General features: G+C 40.2%; 1 protein-coding gene across 3 annotated transcripts in view; it reads left to right on the forward strand.

Moving 5' to 3' along the window:
- The window catches only part of GREB1L (GREB1 like retinoic acid receptor coactivator), a 262,291-nt gene that overhangs the window by 185,861 nt on the left and 54,894 nt on the right, over positions 1-21,536 (forward strand). For all 3 annotated transcript variants that reach the window (XM_082667349.1, XM_082667350.1, XM_082667351.1), the window contains 9 exons: positions 1,866-1,994; positions 4,954-5,070; positions 5,667-5,786; positions 6,815-6,952; positions 8,523-8,708; positions 12,872-13,198; positions 14,265-14,393; positions 14,931-15,065; positions 17,434-17,631. In XM_082667349.1, coding sequence (XP_082523475.1) covers positions 1,866-1,994; positions 4,954-5,070; positions 5,667-5,786; positions 6,815-6,952; positions 8,523-8,708; positions 12,872-13,198; positions 14,265-14,393; positions 14,931-15,065; positions 17,434-17,631 — 1,479 coding nt within the window. The remainder of the gene's footprint in view (positions 1-1,865; positions 1,995-4,953; positions 5,071-5,666; positions 5,787-6,814; positions 6,953-8,522; positions 8,709-12,871; positions 13,199-14,264; positions 14,394-14,930; positions 15,066-17,433; positions 17,632-21,536) is intronic.

Below are 21,536 nucleotides of genomic sequence, written 5' to 3' on the forward strand. Positions count from 1 at the left end.
TTTCATATCAACATTACATCAGTTTGCTTACTTAAACAATTTGCTTACTTACTAATAATTCTAATAGTAATTCTAATAATATCTAAACCTGTTGGTATTTTCCTAGGATCATATTAAATTTATGAATTAACTTAGATTGATTGGCATTTTTTTGACATTGAATATTTCTGATCTGAAACATGGTTGTCTTAACGTTTGTACAGGCCTATTTTCAAGGTCTTCAGAAAATATTTTTAATTTTTAAAAATCTTTAATATGAAAAGTTAAAAATAGAGAGAATAATATCACGGACCATCACTGTGGACCTATTACCCAGCTTAAATAATTATGAACACATGGCCATATTTTCAGTATTACTGCCTCTCTCCCTCCCTCTCTCCATGTTTTACAACAAATCCCAGACATTATATAAGAAATATGATAAATTTTTCTTCATATAGTTGTGTACATTTCTTACTAAGCTTATTCCTAGGCCTTTTATCTAACTGTTGTTCATTGTTTTTATATAGGAAGATTTATTTCTGTACATTGATTTTGTACACTTTTGTTATTATTTAAATATTTGTTTGTGCTAATTTGAATTCATTGACTTGAAAAGGTTACCACCCTTTATAATTTGCTAACCAGATTTCACCTGTATGCTCACCTGAACTGTTAGAAATATGCTAAAATTCTAGGTATAGACTAGAGTAGTAAGCTACTAGTCTTGCACCAAACAACATATTTGTGACCTGAAACGTAATAACCAACCTGTGTAGTGACATGTCAAATTTACCTGGAATTCCTGTCCTGTAAGGTTCTCTGTTAATACCTAAAAAACTCAGGTTGTCTTCAGTTTCCTGTCACTTTATAATATTTTATGTGCAGTTGCTGGCCTCTATTCTTCCTGTAGACCTTAAAATCACTCCCTGATGTAAGTCAGTCCCTCAGAGAGGCACATAACTCTTCTGAGCCAGTAGGGAACCATTTCAGTCTTTTGAGTTCTTATGATAAGCACTGATCAGATGTGTCAGGAATCACATTGTGGCATGAGCACTAATATTTTAGATAGTTTCTAATGTAGCACCATCAGTATCCTGCACTTTAGAACAGGATACTCTCAGAGTTTTTCAAACTCTCAGAGTTTTAACAGTCCCTTTGACACTTTCCTGTGTTACCTGATTAAGCTGTTCTGCTGGTGTAGAGTCAGGGATTTGGGGTCTATTTTATTCATTTCGGAAAATTCTAGTTGCCTGGAGACTTTATCTCTCCCATAACCTGCCTCTGAAATGGCATATGGTTTTTCTGCCAAATAAGAATTTTCTTTTGGATGTCTCTGGTATTACATAAGGAAAAATTCTAGTTTATTCCAAATATTAAAGCAACTTTTCTTCAGAGAAAAGTTCTTTCCCCTACATTGCAATGACTTAGCTTACACGACACTTTTCAAATGACAAACTTATCTGGTTAGAGATAAATATATCTCATTAAAATATGGCTTTAAGGGAAGCTGTGGAGACAGTTTTAATATGGCACATGATGATATCCTTGATGCCACGTCATACGACCAAGTTACATGGCTACCATTATTTAAGGTAATAGTACCAGCCTCATTGAGTTCATATAGGAATTAGGTGAATTGATATATTTAAAGTGCTTAAACTTAAAACTAGCACCTAGCACGTAGTAGCCACTGGTGAGTGTTTGTTAAATACATAAAAAAGAAAATAAAACCTATGTACAGAGAAATGGACTTTCTTAAAATAGATCAAGGGAAAAACTGAAATTCTATAGTCTACTATAGTCTCTCTCAGCTCACTCTTGTTGAATTAACTTTCTTCCTGCATATATAGTTTCTAATTTGAACAACCTCTTTCATTTTAAAGATTCGCCGGTTCTCAGTCCAGCTAATTCTGCAATCAATTTAAGTGGAGCTCAGGACCTGACCTGGAATAAGAATGTTGTGAAGCCACTGGCTTTATCTTTGCAGGTTGTAGGGAAGACTTTTGCTGCAGGTGATGTTTTCCTCACTTATATATATATTTTTAATTTATTTATTTTTAATTTATTTTTGGCTGTGTTGGGTCTTTGTTGCTGAGCACAGGCTTTCTCTAGTTGTGGCGAGCGGGGGCTACTCTTTGTTGTGGTGCACAGGCTTCTCATTGCGGTGGCTTCTCTTGTTGCGGAGCACGGGCTCTAGGCGCACGGGCTTCAGTAGTTGTGGCATGCGGGCTCAGTAGTTGTGGCACACGGGCTTAGTTGCTCCATGGCATGTGGGATCTTCCCGGACCAGGGCTCAAACCCGTGTCCCCTGCATTGGCAGGCAGATTCCTAACCACTGTGTCACCAGGGAAGCCCTCCTCACTTATATTTATTTGGTAAATACCTAGTCCATAAAAGACTTGTGTGAAATTTAATTGACAATTTGGTAGAAGAAAACAGAAGCTCCTTCTTTGCCAGTTGAAGGCAAAAGTGGGGCTGTCTACTATAATGCACGTTTATACAAAGCTTTGTGTTTTCTGTGTTACATCCAGAAGAGTCAGTGAATGACATTTGGCACACAGGGGAGACAAAGCAGGTTGATTCTGTTCAATAAAAATTTCTTGGATACCTGCTATACTGAGGAACTGGGGATAGATACTAAGATAAATAAGGCTCAGTCCCTGACCTCTAATGTACTTGTAACCTTGCAGAGGAGATCAACCTAAAAGAAGATATTTTCAGTGTACTGCAATAAATACATAATATCCTAGGGGAGCACAGAGGAGGGGGGGTTAGCCCAGCATTTTAGGGAGTAATTGAGAACGGGTTCTTGGGGACTTCCCTGGTGGTCCAGTGGTTAAGATGCTGCGCTTCCAATGCAGGGGGCGTGGGTTCAAACCCTGGTCAGAGAATAGGGGAAAGACATTTCAAATTCAGGGAAAAGCAGGAACAGAGCTTGAAAGGAAAAGGAAAGGAAAGAAGCAGCATGACATGTGCAGGAACTTCCAGCAGTTTGGACTCGTTAGAAACATACAATGTAAAACTCAGGGAGTAGCAGGAGGTGAGCAAGAGGCAGAAAAGGGAAAGGTCATAGGAGGTCAGGATAAGAAGTATGGATTTCACTCTATAACTTATGGCACAGGGGAGTGACATGGTCTTATTTTAACTTAAGCTAGATCATTTTGGCAGCAAAAAGAAAGCGTTGGGAATACAAGTTGCAGGTCGTTCAATAGTCTGGTTGAGAAATGATGAGGTCCTTGACCAGGGTGAAAATAGGTTGGAGAGGAGGAGACAGATTGGAAAGCTACTCAGGATGTAAAATGAGCAGACTTGACTGATTAATGGGAGCGTAAAACAGAAGAATGGGTTTCAGTTGACGTCCATCTTTCTGGGCTAATGGTTAGTACCATTGCTTGAGATAGGGAATACAGCAAGGGGAGCAGGTTCCCCAGGAGGAGATTGTGAGTTCAATTTTGGACATGATGAGTTTGAAATACCCATCAGGCATCCAAGTGGCGCTACTCAACGGTAATTTAATTTATCGTAGGAGGAAAACAGGACTAATGGTATAAAGTTGAGCCACCAGCATATGGTTAAAATCACCATGTAAATAGTGTCAGCCAAGGAGAAATGTAGGGTAAGGCAAGCTATGAACTAAAGGCAGACCCGTAGACAATTTCAGTGTTTAAGAAAAAGAAATGGTTAAAGAGGTAGAAGAAAAATAAAGAGAAGGAGAACCTATCATTCTTGGAAACTTTCCAACAGTTAGGTATCATAATTTATCCAGACCACTTTTGTTCTTACTCTGGTCCAACAATTCTTGCAGAATCTGCCTTCTGTTTAGATTACAGACTGGAACAAACTGAGTCCAAGTTTTTACAGCATAGAAGAAAAATTAATGAAATTATGGATCTTGGCAGTAATCATCATGATTGCTAAAACCATCAGATGAGAGGCTGATGAACAACTTTGTAGATTAGGCTGACAACTCTTAAACCCACGGATGAATCTTTACATCACAGGAAAAGAGAAAACTGGTCATTATGTGCCTCTTAATGGAAGTATACAATAGGACTTATGAGATACTCTTGCCAAAAAAAATCAAACTTGAATCTGAGCAAACATCTATATCTAATGATTAGTTTAGGAATTAGAGGAGACATCAAATGACACCATGGATATCCAATCAGCAAAATACAGGAAATGAGAAATTCTGCCAGGTTTTCAGCAAATTAATTGTTAGAAAGAAAAAGAAGAAGAATTCTATAGATTAAAAGAGGTTTAAGGGACATAGCAACTAAATTCAGTGTGTGGATATTTTTTGAACCCCAGTTTGAACAAGAAATGTAAAAAGCCATTTCTGAGCTGATTGGGAGAAATTTGAATACTGATGGGATATTTGATATTAAGAAATTATTGATCATTGTTAATTTTAAGTATAAAAAAGATCATGGTTATGTTTTTTAAGAGTCCTTTTCTTTCAGAAACACATACAAAAGTATTTATGGATGAAATGATATGACAAATGAGTTTGCTTCAAAATAATCCAGAGCCCATATGTGTGTCTGTGGGTGGGGGGGGAAAGATAGGGAGTATATGTAAAGCAGGATTGGCCACATGTTGGTAAGTGTTGAAGCTGGGTGATGGGTACATAGTTCATATACCATTCTCTCTGCTTTTATATATGTTTGAAAATTTCCATGATAAAAGGTAAAAAAAAAAGTTTTCTCTTCTTTTCTACCCACCATCTCCAAAGACTTCACTGAAAATAATTCTCAAAGACCTCTTGGGGTCCTAGAAAATTATTTTGGGTGACATTTCATGTTAGTTAAAGTAGTACTCTGTTGGTTGTAGTTGGATCTGTACAACTGGGCTGTTCCGTCAGTGGGATTTCTTTGAATCCTATGTGAGGTTTGTCATATGGTTGCAGCATCACAGAAAGCAGTGTCCTGCCCAGACTCTGTTCTGAGTGGCTCCTCTTGTGTACCACAGATGCTGCTAATGGAAACAGTAGCCATGGAGGAAAGAGCAGTGCGTCTAGCTCCACTCCAGCCCGCCCAGGGAATTACTCTTTGTCACCAAGACCTAGCTTTGCCTCAGGAGACCAAGGTACAATACCCATCTTAGAGTTTTGAAATAACACTTAATTATGGAAGAAGTGCTCCAGAGAGTTTGGAATGATTAATTATCTGGCAGCACACTCCCAGTTTTTCCTTAGCTTCTCGTACAATGTTTTGAAAATTTATGATTGGTATGAACAATTATGATGAACATATCTTGGTGATTCTACAAGGGTGGGCCTACCTAGGAGATAACATTGAAACAAATATATAAGAAGTGTCTTGAAAAGCCATGGGCTTTGATGACCAAAGTGCAGGGTTCAAAGTTCCTCTCTGTGTGTGACTCTGGGTAAATGTGAGCCTTCCTTTCACCATCTACAGAATGGGTATAACAACGTAGTTGTCCTACAACTTCACAGGGTTGTTGATAGAATCAGATGAAATAATCTGGGTGAAACGGTACATTGTAAAACAGCCTGCAGCTGTTAGTGCTGTTAGTGTGTGACTTTTTCTAACTTTATCTTTACCTCTAGAAAAGTGACTTCGACTTTCTGAGTATAATCATAGTAAAGATCCTATGTTACTTTGGCTTCTTTCCCTTCTTCCATGACTAAGGACAAGGCTCATCTTTCTTTTTGTATTCAGCTACCATGTTCATTTCTGGACCACCAAAGAAACGACACCGAGGATGGTATCCTGGGTCACCTGTCCCCCAATCTGGTTTAGTTGTACCTATTCCTGCAGTTCGCCCTCTTTCAAGAACTGGTAAGATTTCAACAGAAGATGGGTTTTAAGTTTCCTTAAATTAACAAAGGTATCTGCTACTCTCGTTCTTTCCATGAACCCTTGAAAATAAATTTCCTTAACTAACTTTTGTGTCCAGTACTGTAGCAGCTAATATTTTGTCCGCATCACATCTGCCATCCCTATAAGCACATGTGCCATCACAAAAGATCTTGATTCACCATCTGTCTTTGTTTTACACTATAGTATCAATAAACCACTCTTTCTGTAGGGCATGATGCTACCAATCCACCATTATAGAGCATAAATGAACTTGCTTTGCCAATAGTGGTATTTGATGTATCCTCCTGTGATCTGGTTCGTTATGTGACCTATACTTATTATTTCTGAATTGGATGGTTCAGTCTGTGACTAGAATCCTGAAAAACCAACTGGTTCTCCTTTATAATATCCAAGCTGTGGCCATTTGGTACTTACAATTAAATGTTCAAATGCTCATCTACCTTGCTGTATGAAACACAGACAAATGTAAATATACCAATGCTAAGACATAGACGGGGTTCTTTAAAAATTTACATTTGTTTAAAAAATGATTCTAAAATCTACAGAGAAATGATAAATACAGAAAGAATTATGCCGGTATGTTACTGTGGTTGCCTCTAGGTAGTACTGATTAATGATGAATTTATCCTTATTCTCACTTTTCTATACTTTTCACATTTTCTGTAATGAGTAGATATGCCTTGATAATCTAGGGTGCGGGGAGATAAAATACAAAACAGAATCCAAAATACTGTATGTGGAAAAACAACTAGAAGGAAAAACTGCCAAAATGCTAAATAGTAGTTATCTCCAGACGATTTGATAATGGTTGATATTTTTGTTTGTTTTTCTCACTTATTTTATACAATAAACACAAATTACTTTAATAAAAAAGCCATTAGACTTATAAAACTTGCATATTAAAAGTATTAACGCTGTGTTGATTTCAACTCTATTTCATTTATCCTTCCTAGCTAATCCTTCTTGTCAAACAAATTTTTTTCCAGAGTCCCTTTTATCTGCCCCAGTTCCACAGACCCCATTAACTGGAATTTTACAACCTCGACCCATTCCTGCAGGGGAAACTGTAATTGTTCCTGAAAATCTGCTGAGTAACTCAGGAGTTAGACCAGTAATCCTGATAGGTAAGGAAAGGAATTCCAAGTTGCCTGTGTCTGCTGGAATCTAGGAACAATCCTCCATTTCACTGCGTGTCTATTCATGTGTTCATGAAGGTATTCATTGATCCATCTATTAATTCTTTAAGCACTTATTGGTCAGCTCCTTCATGATATCCTAAACATGGGACTAGAAGTTGGGAATAAGGCAAAGTCTTTTTGCCCACAAGGAGCACTGTTTAGTGGGGCAGTCTAGAGGTTCACAGCCAAACTCTCCATCATCTCAGAGGTGATGTTTCAGCTGGGGAACTGAGGGGTGGATGAGAGCAGACAAGGTTGGGGACGGCTCATTTCAGTCAAAGGGAGCCAAACGGCAGAGAAAAGGAACAAACTGAGCCAGCAAAGAGGCCCCACTTGGGAGAACCAAGAGGCCCCAGAGCTGCAGATCTAAACCAAGGGGAAGCATTTAGGAGTGAGAGCCTTTCCAAGCCCTCTATAAGTGGAGGTGTAGAAATGTAGGGGTCCCTAGATTCCATGACTAATTTAGAGCCTTTCATACCCCCATCAAGAGTGCCCTCGTCGGGGGGCTAGCCTAGGCCAGAAGAAGAAGACTGCCGGCTTTACCTTTGGGACTAAACAGATAGGGTGTTTAAGCCCACTAGATCTTTATGGTATGTCTATGTGAGGTGTTATCTGTTTCTTGCAGTTGACTTGAGCCAGACATGGATGGTTTCGCTTTGAGCCCTGTTCTTTATCAGACTGCCCTATCCACTGCTCCTGGACCTATAGGCACTAGGGGGAATCCCAGTTGTTTAAATTCCATATAGTCAGGAAGTTCTTACTGAACATTTGAATTGCATGCACAGTGCAACTAAGCCTTGGAAAGATACATAAAACATGAGGACCCTTTGGTGTCTGCCTTTTAGAAAGACTCACAAAGGGACTGTTCTCTTCACCATACCACAAATACAGGGTGTATTTTCAACACATTTGTGTCCTATCTACTTCTAAGATGATTTAAGGCTGTTTACTGACAATTAGGAAGAGAACACAACAAAAATGGCTAAGATAGCAAAAAGAGTAAGAACCTCCAAGTCCCTGCAACTGGAAGAATATTGCTGTTGATCAATGAATTTAGCTTAAATGTTTTAAAAGAAAACCTCAAGAAGTGACACATGTTATTGTAGCTTGTCTGTTTGTTTGTTTTCTGACTTCTTTTCTGAAAAGAAACGATCAGGAATTTTATCTGAAAACATTTTATTCTTGCAGTTTTACAAAGGGTACAGAGATGTTTCTGCAAACTCTCATCAGTCCTCTATGTCAGAGATATAATATTAACATGTCTCTTATATAATATAGTTTGAGTATTAATATAATTAGAGTATTTTGCTTCCTGTTCTTCTAATTTAATGAAAGGGTAGAATTTAGAGCATTCGCGTGAATTCCCTGGGATTGATATATTTGAGTGATTTGTTTGGTAGCCATCTCAGAGGGCAGGGAACTTTGTTAAGCATCGTTGATCCTAGTTGAGCAAATATACCTGGTTGGACCTCAAAAAGAAATGTTGAACTTCACTGACCTGCTTCTATTGGGGCAGGCTATGGCACTTTACCCTATTTCTATGGAAATGTTGGTGACATTGTTGTGAGTCCTCTGCTGGTGAATTGCTACAAGATTCCACAGTTGGAAAACAAAGATTTGGAACAGTTAGGTTTGACTGGCAGCCAGCTCCTGAGTGTGGAAAACATGATTCTTCTGACAATACAGTATCTCGTGCGGCTGGGTAAGCAATTTTCAATAATCATTTGATGGCGACGAGTTTTATTCTTTTTTGGAACATACTTTTTTCCTTTCTTACCCACTTTCTCACATTTATCCACCTCTTACTTTACCCTCTTTCACGTCTAACGTTCTTTTTCTTCAACCCCATTCTCTATGGCTTTTCCCTTTCCTCTCCTCCATTTCTTTCCTACTCCTTTCCTACTCCTTTCCTATTTCTTTTTCTCCCCCCTATTTCCCTCAGATCTAGCCTCCCTTGCTGCTGGCTTTGCTTCTTTGGGTCCTAGAAGAGATAAATTGCTCCACCTGGTGTCCAGGGCCATAATGGTCCTAAAGTCTCCAAAGCAGTTGATGTAGGCAGACTGTCCAAGGGCTGTGGGTACCTCCCTTGTGAGTCAGGCCAAGCCACCTTTCTGAAAGTGCAGCTACCATCTGGAATGCAAATGTAGCCATTGTGTTAGACAATTATTTTCCAATTTTCCACTTAGCCTTTTTATCTTGTTTATCCACTGCCCCTACACCCATTTTTTTCTTCTCCAGCTCCATCCCTTTGATGTAATCCCAAACTGCTTCCTTTCATTGAGGTAGTAACTTGGACCTCCCTGGAAGGTTTTCTGAGCTTTAGGGTAAGGGGATACCTAGGTCATGAACCCTTCACTTCCTCTATTTGATATCTCCTCCTGAGCCCCACAGTGGGTGTATGCAGGTGCCCTGACAGTACTTTAGTGGCTTCGCAGCATTTGCATTGCAATGTCCTTTATTTTGCAAACTGCAGTAGGCCATCTAATATGCAGCCTAATTATATACCTACTCCAGGACTTCAAACCACTGATTTACTTAGGAAAATGGTCAAGATGTAAAATTACACATTAAAAATTTTATCTGCACTCTTGTGACTTTTTTTTTAATGATTTTAAATACTTTGGTGTTAAATAATAAAAAACATGGGCCAAACAATGTTAAACACACACACACACACACACACACACACACACACAAGCTTCAACTTCAGTCTTTGGAGCATCAGCTAGCAATCATGGCTGCAACTCTTAGTACCCTGAGAGCCCAAAGGCCTGCTTTGACATGGAATCTACTTTGACATGGGATCTGCTTTGACACAGGCTTTTGAAACTTGCAAGGCTTCAGGTATCTCATGAGCCACTTTCATGATAAATCTAGGACTTGCTAATCATTTTTATTAGTAGGTAGTAAAATTATAAAAATCTCCCGGGTCTGACATTTGATGTCATCATTTTAATTGATACATACTGACTTTCAACCGTGTTCCAAGATGAAAAACTAGCTTCTAGATGTATCCAGAATCAGTTATACAAGGCCACATAAAGCAATGCTATTTTAGTTAACCAAGCCTATCAGTATAGCATTTTTTAAAATCTCAATACCAATTTAAATAGTCAAAGTCCAAGTTAATTAAAGGAACTAAATGGTCAAAACAAAACCTCTTTCCTTAAATTAGTAAAAGCTCTTTTCTTAAAAAATAGAACAATCTCCATTCAATTAGACAAAACTCTTCTCTGCCCTGCAGGATCAGTTCTCTCCAGGGTTTTACTTGCAACCAATTAATTATGTTTCTCAATGTCCAACATAAATAGATATTTCTTTTTCTTAATCTAAATTTTGTACATTGAAACATCTCTCTCTTTAACTCTTCTGGAGTCCTTAATTTTTTTTTTTTTTTTTTTTGCCTTCAGAAGTTTTGAAGAAGGCAGCAAGAATAGTTTCACATATGCTAAAGATTATAAATTGACATTTGAAAAAATAAATCCAAACTTCTAAAAGGACAGGTGTAACACTTGGATGGCTCAGTTATCTGAAGGTAACAGAGAAGAAGAAAAGCAAGATTTTTCAGAAAGAACAGACCTTTCCACTACAATCACTTTTAAAAAAAAGTCTCTGTTATTTCACAATCTGAAAATCTTTTGAAGTAGATAATGAAATCAGCAAATCCAGAGATTCTTGGAGGACTCTGAGTCTATTGGAACCTTGTCTTTTCCTATTATGGTGGCTGTATCTGAAAAGCCTTCGGACCTGATGCCTGGGCTACACTGAGTTACTGGATATAAGCATCTGAAGAAAAAAAATTACTATATATTATCAAGCTTGTGAAAAGTGGAGAAAAGCCTCCTGCAATTTAGCTGTAAAGGCTAAGGATGCAGAAATGACGGGAGGTGATTGGAAGCAGGGCAATTTACTCTAAAAAGTTTCTTACCTCATTTAAACTTTGATACATTTTCCTCCATTTCTCAATTCCTAACAGTAATTCAGTCAAAACTCTGTAAAAGTGAGTTTTAAGGCAACCGAGAACGCTATGAACATGTTTGATATTTTATTTTCCCAGAATGCCTTCATATTTGGAATTAATTATGCTGCCTAACAGAAAATGTTACTCCATGGTGGTTTGGAGGGGGCCTTATGCACACACCTATTAACCAGCCTCCTCAGATTGTCTATGAGAGGCCGGAGGGAACTGGAGAAGTCACAGCCACATGCTTTTGAGCTGTCATTTGTTCTGATGGAAGAAAGCTTTAAGTACATGACCATCTTCCCTTCTTCTCCATGCAGTCAGTACAGATCTTGCGCTTTGAGCTCACTACTAAGTGTGTACTCAGTGGCCACGAACCGTGGTGCTAATTTGATAAAGTTAAATGAAGATCAGAAGCTTTGGTGGCTCCCAGGTGATAATAAGGCATCCTCTAGTAAGGGATTGGGGAAGGCACAGAAACATAAACACAATGTAAGCATTGCCATTTTCTTGCCCTCTTTCCATGTATTGCCATTTTCTTGCCCTCTTTCCTGCTTCCCTCTGGCTCCAACCAATCCTGGAAAAAACTGGTTTTTTCCAATTAAAATTGTTTATTTTTAAAATATATGATATTTTATTTAATTTTCCTTATCCTATCCATTACTAAACTTGCATTTTTTTTTTTACTTTCCCTGAGAATATGGGCAGGGTCCAGGGAGGCCACTTAAACCCCTGTTAGAGGAAGGAAAGGTTTCTGACTCACTCAGGTGCCTCGTTCTCATACAGAAGTCCAGTCCCTCATCCCTGTATTCTTTGCAAGGGGATTTTGGCTTTGGATTCTGAAGCTATTGCTTGATCTCAGATCACAGACACTGAGGGGGTCTATATCTGTTTCAGGAGGATGAGTTTCAAATCTCAGGTCCACACAGCAAAAGAAATGCCTTTGAGTAGCAGGAGTGAACAGTCTTGCCGGTTTCAATTTAAACTAAGTGTAGGAATTCATTTGTGTCACTTGGATGCCAGACACTGACTTGCTTATTTTGTCTCAAAGACTGGTTGAGGGACTTCCCTGGCGGCCCAGTGAGTAAGTCTCTGTGCCTCCAATGCAGGGGGTGTGGATTCGATCCCTGGTAGGGAAGGTAAGATCCCACAAGCTGCGCGGCTCCGCCAAAAAAAAAAGACTGGTTGAGTTTCTAAAGAGAAACAAAATACCTCTAATTCCAGGGACCACAGATCACCCATGTAAGCTTAACCATAACCTCGGCCAGGGAAGAGGGCCACATGCCATTCTTAACCCAGAACCCTGGGGAATAACTAGGTGATGAGAGCATTCTCTATCTGGGGAAAGCGTGGAACTGCCTAAATATACATTGGGAGTGAAAAATAATTAAACTTAGTTTTCCTTGTGGACAGTATTCTCAAAATTAGGTATAGAGGCAATACATTAAAATGTTTTTCTAAGGCACCTATGAATAAAATGAGAAATGAGTGAAGCCTGAAGCTGATTATATACCAGTAGGTTAGCTTCTTGCTTCATTAGTCATTAACTATTTCTGTAACGCCAAGTTTAATATGTCAACAAAAATACCACCTTCAGTGACCATCTCCCAAGGCATACAATGGAATTGATACTGTCTCTGAGCACATCTTTTTTTAAAGATATCAAGAATAGAAGTCTGCATTTTAAAAATAAACGTGTATCAAGGCAAACAAAAAAGAGAGAAGGTAATTTAGCAATGGAAAATGGTTAGTAGAGGCAGTATACTTGAGGCCACTAGAGGAAAAAGAGCTTGTTTGCCAGCTGCAATAGACTGCACTCTGATGTGTGTGTTTGTGTGTGTGTGTGTGTCTTTTCTAGCTGTGATTAAAAAAAAAAATTCTAGCTGTAATTCTCTTCAATTTAGGTCCTGATCAGATACCTCTCAGGGAAGAATTTGAGCAAATTATGCTGAAAGCTATGCAGGAATTTACTCTGAGAGAGAGAGCCCTGCAGATGGGTGGTCAGTGCACGCCTGTGTCACCAGGACAACTCCCCTGGCTGGCTAGGTTAATTGCCAGCGTATCTCAAGACTTGGTTCATGTGATTGTGACCCAGAACTCCTTGGCGGAGGGCATTTCAGAGACATTGAGGACTCTCAGTGAAATGAGACACTATCAAAAACTACCAGATTATGTTGTGACAATTTGTGCATCGAAAATCAGAGGAAATGAGTTTTGTGTGGTAGTATTAGGTGAGTAATTTTTTCATTCATTCATCATCTGTCCATTTGTATAATACTAAATGGGGTGTTTCAGGCATCCATGTAATTAATCTCTGGTCAAGTGCTCCAACTTGGGTTCTTCCTCCTAATTTTAACTTTTCCTTTGCTCCTCAGATCAGATTTTTATAGCCCTTAGTTTGGCTGTTGTCCCTGTCAGCTGGTTGTGGGAGCATTATTTCAAAGCACACCCTAGTAACAGATACCCTTGTCTCATGTAACTTCTGTCCTTAAGATGTTTTGGAAATGTTACCACTCCAGCATGTGATAAAGCCATTGCCACAGGTGGTTTAAGCCAGTTAATCATATTTGCCAGGAACTTAGCTCATATATTCACCTCTTCACTAAGAGGATATTTAATGTTATAACATTGACCCTAAAGAAAACGTTCAGAAAGTTGGTATGTTACAAAATTGATTTTTGTTTCTGGTGCTGATTTTCTATCAGGCACCATCCTGAGTTGCCATTTGGACCAAATTTTGCTGAGCTGCCATTTGGACCAAATTTTGCTTTTCTCCTCTCAGTGAATGGCTCTCACCGCTTCCTAGCAAAGGGGCCAAGCCCTCTTGCTTTGACCAAACCCACCTGCCCATCTCTCTGTGATACATATTTCTTTCAAAAAGCTTCATCAGAAAGTGTAACACATTCATTTTCTAATTTTCATTAGTAAAAAAACAACATAAGTTTATATTTTTAAGACTGATATTCATAATAGCCATGCAGACACAACTTTTTAAAGGTTTTTCACATTCCTCCCGAGTCTTTTAAATAGATGCATGGTATGTTCTCACCATTACAAACATAAGGTATGTTATTTTTTTCCCTTGATACCTAACTTTGTATTATAAACTTTTCAAATGAAATTTTGAAACTGTCATTTCAAATGCTGTATAATCGCCCATCTTTTGATATGCCATACTTTTCTTAGCCAAGTCCCTCTAGCTACACACTTTAGTTGTGTTTCCAGTTCTTGCTGTTCTAAATCACTTCCCGGTGAACATTTGTTCACTGGCATGTTGTCTCCCCCTCTGTTCTGCAGGTCAGCATCAGTCCAGAGCTCTGGCAGAGAGCATGCTCACCACAAGTGAGTTTTTGAAAGAAATTAGTTATGAGCTCATCACAGGAAAGGTCAGTTTCCTGGCATCGCATTTCAAAACCACATCATTAGGTGAGTGGCAGTCAGATTCAGCAACACTGCCGGCCCCTGGCTGCGTGATTTTCTGAATTTAAATCTTAGTGTGAGCTGAGTGTGGAGGTTAAGCTTGCCCGCTGATCTTCCCTCATTTAGAATGGTTTCTTCTAAGCATTTTGTTACTGACACAGCAAAGGGGTCCAGGCACAAGGATGTGAGGCCTCAGCTCAGCCACTGCTTTGTTGTGTGACCTTGGGCAACGCTCTGCCTCCCCAGATCTCAGTTTTCTAATATGTCAAATGGAGATATAATGACCCCGTCCTGCCTGCTCTGAGTATTATAGGGGCTGAGAGAGATTTAGTATGTGGGAGCATGGAACCTGTAAGCACGATACAAACAAGGGTAGCTCTGGCTACCGAGATCCTGCTACAGGGGTGGCTGAGTGTAAATTCCGACGTGGAAAGTGGGATGACCAACAGATATCGATGGGAGCCCAGCGTAGCTGCCCAACTTGGAGACATACAAACATGTCATTCCTTGTGACTTTCTTATCTCCACTTTATTTTGTCATAGGTGATGACCTAGACAAGCTGCTAGAAAAAATGCAACAGAGAAGAGGAGATAGTGTGGTGACCCCTTTCAATGGAGACCTTAATGAATGTGTGTCACCTCAGGAGGCTGCTGCTATGATCCCCACGCAGAACCTGGGTAATGTCACCACAGGCCAAAAGGAGGAACCTAGTCCTCAGGACAGACATAGAAGCTAAGTCGTTCTGAGGGTTTTGAGGTCTTGTCTTCAAGTCACAGACTATGACAGGCCTTTCCTCATTATCTACATGATAAATCTGGCTCTAGTTAAAAATGCCTTACCCTGTGGCCTGGGCCCCATGCCTTTGTTCTTAGTAAATTTCTCCTAGAATTAAAATCAAAGCCAAAGACTTTATTTTAAGCAGTGCCTCTCTTTGTTTTTGTTTTCTTGGGGGAGCGGGGATCCTTGGTGTACTTTCCTTAACTCCACCAGCTGTGCTCACCACTGTGGGTGCTCATGTAGGGCTTCAAAGAACTACTTGAAAGAATCTAGACTACAGTCTGTGCAGGGCTCCTGGCTCTCTGCTCCCTGCATCTACTCTCCAATGTGTAAAACACACATAATCTCAGGATTAGCGAGGCCTTCCTGGCAGCTGGAGCAGAAACACTGACATATCATCTGACCTACAACGAGCTTGCAGAATGCCAAGGGGGACGATGGGACCAGGGGTGAGGAGTTCAATCGCTAGATTAGATTCCTTTAGGTTCAAATCCTTCCCCAGTTCCCTGTTTGATAGGGACCATATAAGAAAGGACAGAACAGAGAACAGGAGAAGGATGGATACGAAGCAGAGATGCTGACAGCCTTTTGGCTTCCACTTGATGGGAATGCATCCTTTATGCATTAGGATGACAGCAGGAAAAGTAGCATGGCTTGGCATCGGCTCAGGCGTAAAAATGAATTCAAAGGCAAAAGTTTTTGACTTCTGGACATTGCATGACAATAAAGTGACCATCCAGATGATCTAAAATGTGTTATGTGAACAAAGTCAAAATTTTGAAATTCTCACATGCCCACGTACATATCCTTGATTCCGTGTTTAAGAAACATTGCTCGGGAATTCCCTGGTGCCCTGGGTTCAATCCCTGGTCAGGGAATTAAGATCCCGCATGCTATGTGGCCAAAAAAAGAAAAAAAAAAAAGCTTAAAATAATAATAAATAAGAGATCTTGGTGGTTAAAAAAAAAAGAAAAAGAAAAGAAACATTGCTTAAAGATATTTTTAGGTTTCCTCCAACGTCAAAATTTGTTAAGTTCAATTCTACAGAGTTATGCCATCCCCTGTGTTAGTCCCCGTTCATCTAACCCGCAAAATGAAAGAAACAACAGCCTGACTATCCAAAGACAGGTTTTTATTTTGGTTGGTAATCTTTGTGGGTCAAAAACTATTTGGGCTATTATTAAAGGTTGCAGTTTGGGGCTTTTCTAGTAGGTTCTCTCAGCCAGTAGGGAGACCCACCTGTATAAATCTCCACTTGCTGTCAGGGTTCCATGGTGGCTGGGGTCCCATGACTACCGTCTTTGCCTGGGAAGTATTGCAGCTTGATTTTAGAAAACATTCATTAGCACAGGTTAATTGGGCCCTTGCGTGTTCCAGTCAGACTTCCACATGTGTTCCTGATAAAAACCAGCCCTTTCAAGAAGCATTAAATGTTTCTGCTCAGGTGTTTAGCTGACTAAGCCTGTCTCTCGTTATGTGTGCGTGTGCATGCACGCATGTGTAAGAGAGATTGATCTCTTGATTATAACTTGTAATAAAAAGCTACTGGCTTGGTTAGAGTATCTGGGCAATGTTTTTCTAATACGTCACCTATTGAGCAGCCAGCTGGCCATGTCATGGGTCAGGTCTCTTCAGATAGTACAGGCATCAGCATGGGAGTTGACCACAGTTACCCAGACCTGCTAGGTCACAAGCACTGGCAAAGTGGAGTCAAGTGGGAAGAAAGGTGAAGTTAGTGTCATGGGGAGGAGAATTTCAAGCCATGTTACAACTGACTTGCTGGAGAGGAAATGTTTACTGCAGTGCCATCCAGAAAAGCTCAAAGGAACTCAGCATGATTATGATTATGGCAGTAGCTCTGAACTGGGTCTGGGCTCAGGCACCTGACCTGTGCTGATAGTCCTAAAGAAACCAGGAAACTCTTCCCCTTTCCAGAGATGAGTCCTGGCTCCAGCTGCAAGAGTGCAGTCTGTCCCCCCATTTCTGGGCAGGGGAGGGGTGCTGAGTTCATGCCTTGTGAGACAATTTATATTAAAATAATACATTTGTAAAACTACTACATTCACTCTTGAGCACATCCTTTCAGCCAAGTTGTCAGGGAAAGTGGGCAAATCTACTGAAAGTCAATAGAGAGTGAGGATAGAAAGTGAGGATTCTTGGTGATAGAGCATCACTCTACCCTATGTGTATTATTTGCCCCTATATGGATTCATAGAGGCCATCACAGAAGTGAATTAATCTTGTTCTTATGACTTTCTTAAATTTTAGATCTAGATAATGAACCCTTCCAGATTTATCAACCGCAGCTTACGGTTGCCAGAAAACTCTTGTCCCAGGTGTGTGCCATAGCAGACAGCGGCAGCCAGAGCCTGGACCTCGGCCACTTCAGCAAAGTGGACTTCATCATCATTGTCCCAAGATCAGAGGTTCTGGTCCAGCAAACTCTTCAACGGATTCGACAATCAGGTAGGATGGAGCTTTCAAAGAGGGCCCTGCCTAGATCCAGCCTTAGATTCCCTCTGTCTCTTTCTTTGGCTTAATCCAAACATTTTTAGGGGCCTGATTCTATTAAGTCTGTGATGTCATCAGTGGATTAGAAACTGGCCACTCATTTATGAAGAGAAATGTCCTCAAGGCAAAGATAGCCCTGCCTGGGATGACGGGGTCTGTGCCACCTGAAGTCCTTCTGCTCAGGGAGTCATTCTCATGGGAGGATTCTTGTACCTTTTGCACACTACTAGCAGATTTTTCAGCCTAGAAACCAGAACGCCATGCCCTGTGTCAGCAATGAGAAACCTCATTAAAAAAAATTCAAAGTTAGAATTTCTCCTTATTTCCTTAAGAGAATAAGTAGAGAGGAAAAAAAATTTTTTCCAGAAAACGTGAAAAGGTAGGGAGCAAATATTTTAGAAGTCTGTGGTAAATAACATCCCTCTCAAACATAAAAGTTGCTTAGAATTACAAGAAGCAATAAGGAATTTAGAAAATTGAGACTGCTGAAAATGCCTGCCTTTGTAAACTAGGTTTGAAAAAGAAACTATAAATGTCAAGTTGCTTCTGAGTACCTTAGCTGGGGGAAGACACACACACACACACACACACACAGATTTTAACTGGAGGATAAATCTTTTTGCCACAGTAAAAAAATTTATTTTCAATATATTTGAAAACAGGAAGCAGAAAACTTCAGAAGAGCTTAAAATACAGTTTATATGTTCCACACCTGTCATTCAGTGCTCCTTAAACTTTAGGGTGCATGCAGATCACTAGGGATCTTGTTAAATTGCAGATTCCCCTTCAGTAGGTCTGGGTGGGCTCCAGATTCTGCATTTCAAACAAGCTCCCAGGGGCTACCTGGGCAGCTGGTCAGAGGACCACTCTTTGATTAGCACAGCTGTACAAAAAATCTTTCGTTCTAAGTTCCATGGGCCAGATGAGCTGACTAACAAAAGGCTTTTCCCTCTTTAACACCTCTTAGTGGCTGTGACTGAGACATGTAAAGTCTTTCCATGCCTCGTCGAGACCCAAGCGCCTGGTTAACAGTGCAACCTGTGTTTTAGCCTCTAAAATTTTGAATGACAAGTTACAAAATGGCCTGTTAGAAATATTGACTTATAGGTGAATTAGCCAGAGACGGTCAAATGCCTTCTCTCACAGCTCTCCCAGAAACTGGAGTGGGTTCTAGACATCCTCAGCTACTGCCCATTCGTCATTTTCTTTCCGCCCCCCTCCACTGAGGGAAGTGGAGGGGTTTTCGTCACACCAGGCATTAACCAGATTTTTGCTACTTCTTGTGGATTTTCCACTTTATTACTGTGGAGGGAGCATCTTCTCTTGTAGGTTTTTTACTTGTACCAAAGGGCATTTGTGGCCTTCCTGAGTTTGTGATCTGATATCCCGGTCATACTCCAGCCAGGTCATCTTAGCACCTGTTTCAAGGGGTGAAATCATCCATGGTCAAGTGGTTGTACTCTCCCCAGAGGCTTTTCCTCAAATAACCTCTTGATGACCTGTATTTTCGCCTTTCTTAATCAATGCAAGACCCTAAATAAAACCCTGCATTTTTGACAGATAGAGAAACTCTATTGGTCCTTCCTTTTCCCTTCTCAACGCCCTCAGATTTTTCCAAAGTGAGTATTTTGAGATTATCATTCCTCAGAAAGGACTGGTATTTGACTAGTTACATAAGCTTAGAATCCAAGAAAATCAGTGTTACAGAGATTCAGAAAATTCAAGGCAAAGCATATTTTTAAAATTATTCACATCTGGCCTTGGCATACATACTGAAAATTTTTGCTGCAGAAACAATCACTTCTATATATTTTTAAATAACTGTATTCATTTTTATTATACAAAAAACCAGAGTTGTTGTTTTATTTTGAAAAATAAAAGAAAGTAGGAAATTTTAAACACTTATAATCCCACCACTCAAGGATAATCACTGTTAAAATGACTTAATACCTAGTGTTCCAGGCTCTCTTCTCTGCCTATGTCTGATATTATAGTAGGGACATTTTTCCACATCATTAAGCTTTTGTAAGCATCACTCGTAATGAATGTATATGATATTCCATATCATAACAACACCAAAATTTATTTGCTTTTTTTATTTGAATACCTTTGTATTTTTGGAACACATCACAGTTGATAGAACCCGAAGGACCAGAAGCATTTTAAGGTGTAAAGAGATTGTCCAGAGCAGAGATTCTCCACTAAAACAACTCTTGAAAGTCATTGCTATGAAAACACAGAGGATTCTCAAGAAGTCATCTGACTCAGTTTCCTCATATTTTGCCACGTGAATCAGGGAGAGCTACATTTGCCTAAGGTCCAGAGGGCAGTGCTTTGGGGACAAGGACTGTTCTCTCATCTCTGTGTGCCTGGTGCCTCATTTCTGCCTCTCCTGGGCCTGGCACCAGTAGGGGCTCAACTACGGGTTCGGGTTCGAAGGGAGAGCTGGGGCTGGAGGGAGGAAGGGGAGGGATGGGCAGAGGGAACACCAGCGTCCAAGTGCTTTGCTCTCTGGTTCCATTTGCCTTTCCCTAAAGGAAGCATTTCAGCAGCCAGCCTGCCAGGAAAAGCACCAGGCAGGGAGAAGCAGCCAGGACATGCAGAAAGGCCACATCCTTGGCAGCCCTTGTGTGGCTGAAAGAGAAAGGTGAAAATAGAAACCATCACGTTGTTGCAGACTCAGCACTAAGGCGAAGCATTTGGTACCTTAACTTACTTTCTAACTAAGGAAGGGAGGCAGGGAGGAAAAGAAGACAAAAGAAAACAGTACAGAAAGAATTGGAAGGTAAAAAAAAAAGAAATGAAATGAGTTAAGCCTTTTTAAGTTTGCCCCAGATGGACTTGTAAATGCTGCAGTGACCAATGGAAAAGCAACATAAGGAATTTTTAGACCATAGGAAATTCTTTTGTTTTAGTGTCATTTTTTTTTACGGACTGATGTTGTAGCATAGTTCTTCTAATTCAAGAAGCTCCAAATTCTATAAATTAGAATACTAGGTTATCAAAATGCGATCAAAATGCAAGCCACTTTCAACTCCACATGAGTAGGATGAAAACAGGAAGGATTAGTGACACCATATTTTCCTCCTCCCTGCTTTTAAAATGGTATCCGTGGGAGCCCCCAGCAGATGGGAGCAGATCTACAAGTATCCAGTCAAGGAAGTTTTATCATGCTCAGGGGAATGACGTAAATTTGACACCTCAATACATGCCTGATCATAAAAGAACCAGAGAGACAGTTTCGTCTGCTGATACGTAGATAGGTTTTAAGGCAGTGGGAGAGATTAGGAGGGGAGGAGAAGAGATAAAGGAAGGCAATTTCACTTTCTGAAATGTATTTTCTTGGTCTCATCAACCTTATGTCTCCTTGTTAGTCAGCAGAAAATGTAAGCGGAAAAAAGGGAGTGAGAAAGGCAGCAGGGAGTGGGATCCCAGGGAAGAAAATACTAGGAAAGCACGCTGCCCTGAGGTGGAGTAGGGAAACACCAGAGATTCCTCTGTACAAATAGAACTGAACAAGTACCTAACGTTAGCATCCGTGAAGTCAGTTTCCAACCACGTCGTAGCTGCCCAGTGCCCACCCCTAGTTTATAGACAGCGTTGGCACCTGCCTCACAGCCACCACCTCCCCTCCAAGTGGACGACCCCACCGAATCCTAGCTTCTCTGCATTAAGCTCTCATCCGCAAACACCTTTCCCTCTACTGCTCATCAGGCGCCTGCCCCCTAGTCATATCCCAGACGCTCCTGGATCCTGGAATTGTAAATTCTAACAACCCCAACACCAGACCACGGACTTCTTTGCAACATACACTGTGTGGGGAAAAAAAAAATCAACGTTTCCGATTGATGCCTCATAAA

Source organism: Grampus griseus (assembly GCF_964374135.1).
Source record: "Grampus griseus genome assembly, chromosome: 12".
NCBI classification, from domain to species: domain Eukaryota; kingdom Metazoa; phylum Chordata; class Mammalia; order Artiodactyla; family Delphinidae; genus Grampus; species Grampus griseus.